Below are 13115 nucleotides of genomic sequence, written 5' to 3'. Positions count from 1 at the left end.
ATGAATGTGCGGGATAAGGAGAAGGTTTTGTTAGAGTGTAATGACCGATCCTCTCTCTTAGTTCGGATTTTTGGTTCAATTGGCTAGTGAAGCAATCTTTCATGGTATTAGAGCCAAGAGATCTCAAGTTCAAGACCCTGCTCACGCAGTTAAAAAAAATATTATGCGGCCCGCACCGAACCCACGCTAAGAACTAAAATAGCCTTAACGTGAGGGAGAGTGTTGAATATAAATACACTGCCTAATATCTTTTTTTCATCAGTCAACTGATGGGTGAATTGGTTAGGGGCATACAACTTAAAACCAGAGGTTGGTTCAATACCCAACAAAAACAATAAAAAAAAAAATATTGCGGTCCCCCTGTTCCCGCTGCGCACGTCAAGACTCCAAAAAAAGAAGCATAGACATGAGGAGGAGTGTTAGAGTGTAATGACCGACCCTCTCTCTCAGTTCGAACTTTTGGTTTAATTGGCTAGTGCAGCAATCTTTCAGGTTTTTCAATGGGATTGTAACAAAAAATTCTCAGTCTCTCCTATAAAATTATCTTATGTTTCTACAAGATCTGTTAAAAGATCTACTCTAAACCAAACTCGTTACATATCACTTATCCTTATGATCACAAATTTTCATCAACATGCCAATATTCATACCGGCATACGGTAGTTCTTGACTCTCCAATTAATTCTGGCCAATATATACCATACTCATATGTATGTGAATACATGTACTTCTAGGTTTTGTCTCAAGTCAAAATATTAAAAATTGGACGTGGCAAATTTAGCGTCCACGACGCAGGAAGTCGTGAAATTAATTTGTATGTGGAACTTGCGTGCTTTTTTGTGGAAAAGAGTTATAGATGGCCCAGTTTTGAAATTGACGATCCTGGTCGCCTCGCGTCGCAAACCAACCCGGGAACGTTTGCTGATATCTTTCCCATAATTTGTTTTGCGTGAAAGAGAAGAGGACATTAGAGCAATGATCTTACAGATAAGTCTAGCAACAAAGAGAAAATTATAGATAAGGCCAACTCGACCCTGAATCTGCTGGCGACGACCAAGACGAGTCGATGGCGTGCCGCGTCGCTACTACTCCTCTAATGACCTTGATTCGGAAGCAGCTCACCACCTAGAGGGAAGTCGTCGAACAACGGCTCCGAAGAGCCTGCACCTTGGACCGCCGACATCGTCGCGATGCTCCGACTCATCCTCTCTATCGTCATCAACACCAGGCTCCAAATCCACCGCAAGCTCCGATCTGGAAGGGGAGCGAGGCACTAACCGGATCCGAAGACCGCCGAGCACCGGGAAGACACACACTTAGCAGTAGTGCTCCGAGGACCACCACCAGCAGAGGGGAAGAGCACCGCCGCCAAAAGCCGCGCCGCTAGCATTGTCACCTCCACGACACCATCGGCTAGCACCCTAGACGACCTAGCTATGTACAAGCCACGACCCGGGTATGCCCCACCCTCCCGCTGCCGGAACAGCCACCGGAGAGGGAGGGATCACGCGGATCCCGGCGAGCGAGCGGGATGACCAGGGAACGCCCAAGAAATCGCCCTCTGGAACTGAAGCGAGAGAGGGGGACGGTCAAGGCTCTGACCAACTTTATAAGGGAAAGTCGCAACATTCATAACACTAAATTAGTAGTATCATTAGATCCATGTTCAAATACAGTTTCACAATATACAAATTTAATGTTATACATACTGGTACTATTTCTATAAACTTAGTCATATTTGGAAAAATATTAACCTTGAGAAAAGCTAAGGAGAGTGGACTTTCAGAGTAGGTGCTTGGTGAGCACCCATATCCATACCTTCTATACTGCATCAAGATCTGTGCAAGTTTTTTTTTGTTCCCCGCTCAAATAATTTCTCATTTTTGTATCTCCCGCATCACAAATTGTTTGAACTCAAAATTTGCAGATCACTTAAACATAACAATTGGAACGAGGGAAAATATTTTGGATTTTTATGTCATTATCTATATATGCATTTCAAGAATTTATTATTTAAATTTGCACAAAAAAATTCTGAACTTTTTTTCCTTCATTCTATTTTTTTTTGGGTGACTTGCAAAAAAATCTAATCAAAATATTACATAATTTGAGAGATAAAAAAAATAAAAAATAAAAAAAATGAGAAGGTGTGTGGCAACACTTTTCCCAAAAGCTAATAGTTCGCAACTTATTTGTGGACGGAGGGAGTAGGCCTAAAACAAGAGAGGATAGACTGAACAAGAGATGATTCGGGTGCGCATTTGGCCAGGACCTTATGGCGCCCGGACCCTATCTCCCACGGTCCATTGCCTTAAAGATTAGTAACTCGTTTTTGCAAAAAAGACCTCAGGTTCTACCAGAACAATATCTAGCAGTCCTTGTTGTTTATAAAGTACTTTATAAATTCCAATATGTATCCATTGATGTCATCTGAAGTTCTTCAAAAATTGAAGATGGATATTTAACAGTAAACAAATGGATCCACAAAAATGCAGTGTGTATCCACAGATTCATGTACAAGTAACATTTCCCCACAACAAGAAATCCATAGAAAATAAAAAGGAACCATTGGATACATATATTAATACAAGATCCACATGAATCTTTGTATAGTTCTTCACAGATCTTCATAAGAAAAATGGATTTCGTATGAATATCCAACACAGCGAAGAAAGTATCCATGGAAAAATTGACAGAAGATCCATTCAAAAACAACACTGGATCCATTTATTTCATACAAAGATCCACGAGATCCTAACAAAAATCCTAATAAAAAAGAAAGAACACTAAAAAAGACCTAAATCTCTGTGGATCTCGCCGGAGAGAGCCACTAGGCCTCGTCCGTGTCTGGCCACGGCGGTGGCCTTCTCCAGCCGGAGAAGGGTGCGGGGAGCTGGCGGCGGCGCCGTGCCGCTCGGCGACGAGGAGGCGGCCCTCTCCCGCGTCCAGCAGGCGGCCCACGTGTAGCGCCTGCGGGAGGATGCTCGGCTCCTCCCCGCCTGAACTCGCGGTGGAGAGCAGCAGAGGGCAGTGGCGGCCGGCGGTAGGTGACGGTTGGCGACGACGGCGCGAAGGAGTGCGGCGGCAGAGCCACAGGGGCTGATTCGGTGGGGGATTTAGGGTTTCAACCCGATTTGGGGAATTTATAGTCCTGGCGGCGGGGACTATCTCTTGATTTCGAAAAAGTCCAAGGCCTTTCTCGCAAAAACGCTGCGCGCGAATCTCCAGCCGTAACCGACGCCAGCGATTGAGTCCGGGCGCCATAAGGTCCTGACGTTGTATTTACCGAGATGATTCTTTTTAAACAAGAACGAGAAAGATGATAGAGAAGAGCTGAACGCGATAACCGACAAGTAAATTGAGCTAGTTCAAACTTTCTGAACAGATCAACCAACAACAGGCCTCCGAAACCATATAACCGAGATTACATATATATACCACAACGAAATGAGGAAGATACAACTTCGATCGGTTCCCTAATCAGAATTCAGAAGACAAACAAGACAGAATACTGATCGATAGCTTTACAACGTACACGTGCAAATTGATGAACGCTACGACCTTGCCAATTTGGAATTACTACAAGCTAGCTACACTTGCAAACTATTGCACCCGCAAGATTGCTGGTACATGCATCATGCTAGGGCCCCGTGATCGAAAGAAGGTCGGCATGGGAAGCATGCTCGGCTCCGGCGAGGCGAAGAAGCTCGATCCAGAGAACACGGAATCCATCGTGTCATCCTCCTGCGGCTGCTCGTCGTTGATCTCCCGTTCTTCCTGTTCCTGGTCGCTCGTCCGGCTCTCGGCGTCGGACTCTGCTGCACGAGTCTTCTTGTGGATATCCCAGCGATCGGCGGAGGAGGCGCGGCTAGGGGAGCGCTTGTTGCTGTCCCACTTGTTGCACAAGGAAGCACGGCCAGGTATCCCGCTGCTTCCCCGGCTCGACGAAGACGAAGACGAAGACGACGTGGTGCTGCTGCTCCTCCCGAACTTCTTCTTGATGTCCCAGCGCTCGACGGAGGACGCGCGCCCTGGACTTGAGCTGCCACACGACGACGAAGACGGGCTGCCAGGTGCCTTGTCCTTCTTGTGCGCGTCCCACCTCTCGGATGAATCGGCGCGGCCGGGCTTGGGCTTGCCGGCGGCGAAGGAAGACGGCAGGATGATGAGGCACGGTGCGATCGTGCTCCTCGGCGGGGTCGGGAGCAGACCCGGGAGAAGCGCTGCGGCGGCCTTGGCCATTGCTCGCTCGACCGACGTCATCGATGATCTTCTCGATTACAGATCACAACCACAGGCGTGCTCGGAAGAGAGAGTCTTGCTGGCCGGCCGTGGAACGCAAGTGAGAGATGGATGATCTGATGGGGTGTGTGGGATCGAATTGGGTGAGTATTTATTGAGCTTCCATCTCCTCAGTAGTGAGCGTTGGAGTCGGACTCGGTTTGACAACGTCGGTGAATTCTATTCCACGCACGCAGGAGTCGGACTTGAGCTGCCGCCTGCCGCCGCAGCTCCGAACTGGGTTCCATTTCGGATTGGTAATCACCCCAGCGTCGAGGAAGACGAGGGGGAGAAGGATATGCGCGTTCGATGCTGGGCCGAATGGGCAGGGGAAACGGGCTACGTCATGGAAGGTGGCCCAAGAGGCATTGATGGGAAGACGGACTCGCGGGGGTAATGCTTGGGCCTCGGCCCATGGCAAACAGAAGGCATTCTCTCGTTCTCTTGGTCCGGGGTCGGCGACTAGTCTTGCGGCGGAGCCACCGCTGGGACCTCGCCCGCGGCGGAATCTCAGATGATGCCCTCAAATCCCGGCCGCCGGTTGCAGGATCGCCATACAATAGCCTGAGTTTCCTTCTCATCCGGCCGACACGAGGGCGCGATGGTGAGCCTGGTGAGGATTCGCTCGGCACTCCTCTCTGGTCGGATTGTAGCTGTCTCGAAATTTCCTGTCATCGCGCATTCGCTCTCTCGCTTCGGTTGCGGCGCTTGCCCCTATTCGAAGTGCACGTGTGATGCTCTTATGCTTTCTGTTGGGTGTTCTAGAGAAATTTGGAATATTTCAAGTTTACAACTGTGGTGCTGCAGATGTTATCTGATGGGAATTATGCACGGTCTAGATAGAGAGAATGTTGTACTCGTGAAGAATGTTGGGTCCGGCATATGAAAGGAATATATGCTTCCAGGTGTCGTCTGGATTGTTCGGAGATGTGGGATGGGAAATGATTAGTGGGTTTAGTCTAAGCCATTTTCCGGATTGGGGGATAGAAATAGGGGCACTAGCTAGGGATATGCACAGAGAAAGAGTTCAGGAAGAGCAAAAAACACCACTGTAGTCGAGGAACAGTTATGGCTGCACATATGTGTAGCCGCTCATTACTCGTGCACTAGCACCGAAAAGAACGAATACGACAAAAGGCAGAGTGCTAGAATATGGCATGTGGGATCCAAATAGTTATTTTCCGAGCAACCTATCTGCGTAAATCTCCTTGTAGCCTTTGCACTTCATGATGATCGTCCGCTGGCATGTAACAGAACATATCATAATTGAAAAGTGCATGTTCTGATCATTGGGACTGAACATATTGGACATCTAAAATTATCTGTTGGTGATGAAGGTGTGTAGAGTAGTTTTAGTTTTATCTGCAATACTTGCTGCCATGGATGCAGTGGATAAAGCCTGGGCAGTCCTGGTTGGTTAAATCAGTAGTTAACTTGCCTTGTTTGTTTTCTAATGGAAACTTTTTTAAAATATTTAGTTGAATGTGAGAATTTATCCCATGAAATGACTTGTGTGTACCTTCTTTAACCTTGCACGGTCCATCATTTTTAACTAAATGTTGAGCTTCTTCCTTTCCTTCTTATGTGAAAGAGGATGTAGATGTTTATCATTAGCTTGCAGTCTTTGTGATGGTCAATGAAACAACTCATCTTAAATCATGCTATGTGTTGATTGGAGGTAAGGCGCTATACTAGCAAAACAAGGTTTGTCAAGATGAGAATATTATGAGAGATTGACCAAATGTTTCATATGACTCACTGCCATCTTTGAATACTAAGAAGTAAGAACAAATGCCATGCAATATTCAAGTACCATTGATGATAGGGTGATACTTGCATGTCACCTAGTAGTTTTAGCTACTCCCTCTGTCCCGAAAAGGATGTTGCAGATTTGTCTAAGTTCGGATGTATCTAGACACTATTTAGTCCCAAGGAATGGGGCAAAGGAAAAAACAGAGGAAGTTTCCCTTTGGTCTCAGTTTCAAAGGAAAAAAAATTGCAGGATTTTGACAATCCACTTGGACCCTTTTTTTAGAACTACACACAAAGTAAGATACCAATGTCTTTAGTGGCGTAATTCATAACATCCTAATTATACCATTTCGTGTGGTTTGACTATGTTTAGTGAGATTCATGTGTTTTAGCTATTCCTATGATGTTCATTCTTACTTAATTACTATGCTTTTATAATCCTGTGAACCAAAGACAGATCCATACAAATATTCATTATTTTTCACTAACAAATACATACAAAATGTAATGGTCAACTATGCATGTTGGAGACTGTTAATGTCTAAAATATCATCTATTTACGGACAGAGGGAGTAGTAAAGAAAGATGATATTGTAAGAGCCATTTTTATTGTTAAACCTAGAAATTGTTCACATTAGCGAGTGCAGAACATGCATAACACTTGTTTGGTGGACCCAACTATCGATGTTTGGAAGTAATTTGACTTTAGAATCATGAGCATCAGACTCTCTTCTTTAGATATTTGTCCTACATATTAGTCTATATGTTGATATGTCAACCATACTAGCAGTTATATTGTGTATTTACTATGCATATAATAGCTGTGTGAGACTATTCGTCTTGTTCCTGTAACTGCAAGTTTATTCATTTCAAGCAAATGATCCATGCTGATATACCTCCTCCCTTTGAAGTCTAAAATTTGACTCCAGAAAATGTCAACATGAAGATGTAAATAAAAATTAGCAGGGCAATGTTTGCTTGTCATATTGTTTATGGTGTCAACATTTGTCGTAGGCCAATCTCCCAACAGCATGCTGTGCACAGCACAAGAGTATAGATTTTGAGATCATATTGTAATTTCATCCGGTTACTTACTGTGCTGCAAAAGCTTAACCTGTCCAGGGTACTAATATAATATTAATGGATGCGGAAAATAAGGGTGTGTTTACAGCCAAATCTGAATAGATTGTTAATATGCAGTGTGCATCAATGTGCATGAAATGGATGTTTTCTGATTTTGTGTAAGGACATGATGAAGTCAAAATAGGTGGAAAACCCACTATGTACATTTAGCATTTAGTGGGCAATCATCTGGATATTTTGGATATCTCCATTTTATATTCATATCTCATACATTATAGTGGCGGTGGCATACAGTAGACAGCATGTCAGAAAAGGTGCATGGAACATCAAGCCGGCAAGGGCCATACAGTAGATAAAGCTTTTTTTTTTGCCAGTTTGGGTTGTCTACCTGACCTTCCTTCTAGTGATAACTGCTTACACACAACATGAAACCATAAACATGGACCTGCTAATGTACTGGCTTATGTTAACACATGGTTGCTGATCTCACTGCTTACAATATAATCTAATACAATCTCCAAAATGCACTTGATTTATTTGATCCCTGAGCAAAAACTGTAGTAAAGAAGCAATGGTCCACGAGGAAGTAATGTAGAAGAGGAGCATTGACTTCAGAAAGAAGGTGCATAACTCCAAAAGCCTTTATTTGGCACAACTGGGATAGCCAAGAACTCGATTTTCAGCGCCTCCTGGCAGCAGTCTCTCTCTGACAATTGAAGTAAACAGCAGCCACAGGGAGGCCAAGATCATTATCCACAGCAAACTGGCGGGTGTTGAAATGATCCCTGAAGGAAGGCACAGATACAGTCTGCCTTCGCTTCTGCTTGAAGAGCACAAAAATGAACCTGTGGATTCCAATGTTGGGCTTTGGGCTCTCATAGCTCATGACCTCCCCCCCTGCAATTCAAAAGGTCAGTGGTTATTCATTCAAAATGCAGAACATAGAATATACCAATTCAAATCTCAGAGAAGGACCTACCAAATGAAGCATCTGTTGTCCCAGGTATATTACTGACAATCCTGTGTAAGTGTAAAAGGTATTGGTAAATGACTCTCGTTAGAAGTGCTATTAAAATAGTCTCTCTGTCTATATATGTGCAAGAAGAAGATGTACTTCTATATTCCTTAGCAACATATACTAATATATTTTCCTTTCAAAAAAATATACTAATATATTTAGGTGCTTAGTAGCCACCCAGCAGAAAAAACTGTGCATGAGAAAGGTTACCAGTGAAGATGCTCCCGCAGATACGGATCACTTGGTCCTGGCACATCTGGGTCCGTCATAACCTGAAATATGAATAATTATGGCCACTGCGAAAGAAGAAAACAAGCATACAATACTCGAAGTTGAATATGGAGTTCCAAGATCGAGTCGAGTGCATTCTACCAATGTGAATAAGGATCGCAAGTCACCCCCCTGAACCTCTACTCTTGGTTTAGATACAACTGCTGATGGGTAGAGCTCATGACCATTGAAGACCAGCTTGTTTGAGTTATAGGTTGCTACCATCTTCACACATGGGTTAAATGGATCGAGAACTTCTCCAATGACACGACCAACAATAAGAGGCTCCACAGACCTAGACATGGTTGGAGAGGCAAGTATTTCTATATTGCACGGTGAATGCTCTATCTGGTAGTAGCAAAGCTTTGAAGTGGCTTGGGCTGCTTACTGAGCATTGCTAGAGTACGACGAGCCTCTACTTATAGAGGCAAGAAGCCTGCTTCGAGTGTAAGCTCAAAAGAGAATGTGAGACATGAGTAGTATCTGTGTTCTTTTTTGGTTGGGTATGCGTGGAAAGAACTGAAAAGGCCACAGAAAGGACCTAACCACTTTTTCCGAGACAGCCAACCAAGGGTCTTGTTTCTTTTCTATCAGTTGCACAGTGTTGGAGTTTGGAGTAATACTTCATGCATCTTCTTCCAAGTTCTAGGGGCAGAGAATTTTTTCACCAGAAACATGAGATACTAACTACGATAAATACAATTTGCACAACTGTTTGATTTTCATTGTTAGTATATCTCTATTCTGTTTTAATTTTAGTTATTGATAGTTAAAAAATACTGTTTTTTTTACTTGATTAAATGGAAACCTTTTCAAGTTGATGGTTTCCCACCTTATAGTCCCCAAAAAAGGTATTGTAGATCACTACCTACATGTTATTTCTTTAGGAAACATAACACACCTTCATGCTAGTGGGTCTCTGAAGATTATGTTGCTGAACTATGTTAATATTGGTTAGGACAAACGACAAAGTGCTGGTCCTCCTGTCCTAGTTTCTGCATGACAATGTGCAGATTTTGATGCTTAGTTTTGCACATTATCATGCTGTTGTGTATAATTATTTATGTATTCTACCAGAGGGAAATCAGATGAGCAGTCCGAAATTCACAGCCACATTACAGAACAATGCGTTTTCATGCTAAAATACTTCAGTTTTAAAAAGATCTAGATGTAATTGTTCGCAGAAATTTAGGAAGTATGCCCTTGTGGAGCAAATGAAAAAGAACGGGAATAAAACACTTTGGAGTGATGCTTTCCTAAACTATCAATTCGTTTTTGCATACTTCATTTGATGTTTGCTTGCAGAAATTTAAGGTCTGGCTTTCTGATATTCTTATCCTCTTGTTTTTTAACTATTATTTAGGTGTTATCTAGTGGACAGAAACATGCGGCACTGTCCACGTGGAAGCCTCTTCACCCTCAAATGTTCGTCTTTATAGTGTTGTTGGTTTAGGCAAGCCTCGTTTGACCGATTCTTTTTCTGTTAAGGAAAAGGGAAGTTGTTGTTGAGTTCAATTGCTCTAGAATTAGAATCTTTCCTAAAACTTCGATACCCAAGTGCATTACCATTATTATCTGTTTATTCTCTTCTTTGTAGTACTATGGGAACACACCATGGAAGAGAATAAAGGAATGGAATACAGTGCCACCACCACTTAATTGTCTAGGGTGCTGTCTAGTGCTGAAATGTCATTTCAGCGATAAAATTATCACAGCTTCATCTCGATTAAAACAATAAATAATAGATTTCTTCGTTTCCATAAGTAGTGGAGCCAATTACAGCTTTATGCATTACTATGTTCTGGTCTAGTGCAATCATGCCTGCTTGACATTTGTGCAGCTAGAAGTAGTGGAGTGAAGTACAGCTTGTGACATTTTTCTGCTCCATTCTGATGCCATTATAGTTGCTTGAAACCTAGCTGTAGTGGAATCTAGTAGCTATTCCAACCAATGGTAGCCAGTGTGTCTCCATGATATCCGATCTGTATTTGAAAAAAAGTTTAGTATTTTGGTTACTTTTTTCATTTCCAATAATTCCACTTATTGATTCTTTACGGAATTTTTTATTTTAAAAGAAAATTATAACAAAATGGGTCCATGAATTGATAGATACATCTCGTCTGTTCAGACTTTTTCATAAATTTTTGGCAGTGCTACAGTGTGTTGGTAGCACAGTAGCACCACAGACTAGTAGCACTACAACTTTCCATGCATACCAATTTGCACGCAAAATAAAACCAATACTTAACACCTATCACAAGTTTTTCATAGCCTTTTTTTTTAACAGGGGAACATCATAGCCTGCTCACAGAACTTCAGCTTACCAGTGCTATATCCATCAAGAAGTCCTCTCTTGTTTCATTCTGCCAAACCAAGTTCATTCATATGCCCGAGACTCATATGCAAAAGATTAGCAGCATCACAATCAGATAATTCATTTGAAACAACAGGGGCGGCATTAGCTTTTTTGTTTGGTATGCTGACTAGGACAGTGTATGGATGCATTGGAAAAGGACAGCAGCACCAGCGGCAGCAGCTTGGACAAGTTCCGATTGAAGCTTTGTGGAGTCCAAGTTGGTGAAGAGAATATAGCCTAAGAGGTAAGTAAATTTTTTTCTCGAACACATGCCAAAGCATGCGTCATTATATATTAGAAGAAGCCGTCGAGAAGACGGGAGCATACAAGAGTAGCAAAGCTACCAAAAACGAAAAGAAGAGAAAGCAAAAAAAGAAAAAGGAAAAGAGAAAAAAAAACTGTACAGGGCTAACTTAGTTAGACCTAGAGTTCCTCATCAAGGCTAACATCAGGGGGTCTAGCATGTAAAGGTAACTGACGTAGCGCCTTAGCACCGGCTAACGACCATTGACAGGCTTCATCTAGGATCGACTGAACTAGTCTGTTGGGGGCCAGATTTTTGAAGATAGCATCGTTCCTCGTCTTCCATAATCTCCAGAGAGTAAGGATGATGATGGATTTAGCACCCTTCTGCAGGGCTGGTTGAGCGTTGGCGGCAGCTGCGGCGAACCAAATGCTGAACTCGGCGTTGCCAACTGGCATACATGGCAGAAGGTTGAGCTTACTGCAGATATCATACCATATTTGCTGTGAGAAGGAGCATTGCAGCATGAGGTGAGAAATAGATTCAGGCTCTTGATCACAAAGCGCGCAGGTGTCATTGTCAGTCAGCCCGTGGCGCAAGTAAATGGAAGGAGCAGTCCTTGGCTGAACAATAGGAGGAGAATTAAGATAGAGTCCAAGAAAATAAGGGGAAATTAAATTAGGAAGTTCTATAGTATTATTCTTTTGGCGAGGAAAGACAATTATAGCAGGAAAAGTCTAGCAAAGGAGTGTAATTGTGTTATAGGAAAGGTCAGGGACGTAAGCATCTCTTTAAAAAGGACATAATAATCCACTCTGTAATGGCACATGCATCTTCTATTGAATCATTGAAGAAGTGTCTTCTATTTGATATCTCGCAACCCTCTAGCCATCTCATCCAAATCCATGCATATCTTACCTTTCTACTCCAGCCCTAATTTTCTTCATGCCATACCATCTGGCCCTGTTGTCAAGTATACTTGCAATCTCACCTGTAGATGAGATAGCAGTTTATCTCAGCAATAGCATCCCCCTTCATTAGTGAGTTTTTTATATCCCTTTGACATAGTAACTACTTCTGGCTTCCGTGCAGATGGCGATGTTTTCTGTTTGCTGTCATAACCGTTACCCGACACCTTTGGATCGCTTCAGCGAAAAGGAGCCGCCCACCAATCTTGAGTCCCTCAAGTTGGAGAGTGGTAAGTAACACATGAATGCACACTGGTGGGAAGATCATTGTGGGCCAATTGTTGAGGAGGCAATGAGATACTCCGATGATGACAGTGAGACTACAGCGGGTGGATATGATGTTCCACAGAATCTCCATGGGTCTGTGTGTCACCTGCTGATTGAGTACGAGTCAGCACCCCAGCACACAAGATGTCACTACCGCCTGGGTTGACAACAGCCTGTGGATTGTGTTTTGTTCATGGATGAGGTGGTCAATAGCCAAAAGTCATGAAAATGTAATTTTTTGCCGCACTTGACAGCAAACCAATGGTTAATTGCAATGCTAAAGTATACTCTTCTAAGTAATCTTCATATGTCAACCTGCAATTGCCGACACAGAGAGGCTCTTCACCCAGGTTCAGAACATATATATGTCCATCTTTCTTCAGATAATCAGTCAGCTGGTGTGCAGTGGTTAATGAACTGAACTTGTCGAAGCTAATTTTCTGAACCAGTTCATGGCACCATGTATGTTGTGCTCCAGTATAAATGCATATCCTCCCCGGTTTCAGTGGCAGTTCTGGCTGAGTTTTATGAGGCAGATTATTTTGACTGTTCCGTCTGTGATAAAGAAACTTTGTGTTCTTGAACGTACTTGAGCCATGAAAACAATGCGAAGTTTCCTCTGGTCCAGTTTACCTAGGATTACTTTTCAGCTAGTTTCGCTCTCAAGTCCATGCAAATCAAAGCTGGAAAAGGCCCAGTTTTTTTTTCCTGAATTGCTCCTGTTCACAAGGAATCTCCTCCAGTTGGCAGTTGGTTTCGAAAGATGCTTGGCAGTACCCACTTGCACTACTTGCAACTGTGCAACCGAAAAACTCAGTCATGCTGCCATCCAGCACAAGGTCATGGAGGAGGGCAGTACGCGGTAACTATGCTGAT

At 43.1% G+C, this 13115-nt stretch overlaps 1 protein-coding gene and 1 long non-coding RNA gene across 3 annotated transcripts; one reads left to right on the top strand and one right to left on the bottom strand.

Moving 5' to 3' along the window:
- Positions 1-4703: 4703 nt before the first annotated feature.
- LOC127299810 (uncharacterized) lies at positions 4704-12859 on the top strand. Of its 2 annotated transcripts, XR_007850671.1 has the most exons (3): positions 4704-4894; positions 10692-11004; positions 11397-12859. It is a non-coding gene; the product is annotated as an uncharacterized lncRNA (long non-coding RNA). The 2 variants fall into 2 exon arrangements; XR_011744922.1 differs by lacking the exon at positions 4704-4894 and having other exon boundaries at positions 8944-11004.
- Positions 7385-8868, bottom strand: LOC127299809 (CEN-like protein 2). The gene is made up of 4 exons (XM_051329855.2): positions 8507-8868; positions 8345-8406; positions 8096-8136; positions 7385-8013 (listed from the first exon to the last, which is right to left on the bottom strand). Exons 1-4 carry the CDS (start codon positions 8705-8707, stop codon positions 7796-7798), a joined length of 522 nt encoding a protein of 173 aa, XP_051185815.1. The 5' UTR covers positions 8708-8868; the 3' UTR covers positions 7385-7795.
- Positions 12860-13115: the final 256 nt, after the last annotated feature.

This window comes from Lolium perenne, chromosome 5 (assembly GCF_019359855.2).
Source record: "Lolium perenne isolate Kyuss_39 chromosome 5, Kyuss_2.0, whole genome shotgun sequence".
Classification (NCBI taxonomy): domain Eukaryota; kingdom Viridiplantae; phylum Streptophyta; class Magnoliopsida; order Poales; family Poaceae; genus Lolium; species Lolium perenne.
Note: the sequence above shows the minus strand (reverse complement) of the source record. Positions and strands in the feature narration are given on the sequence as shown.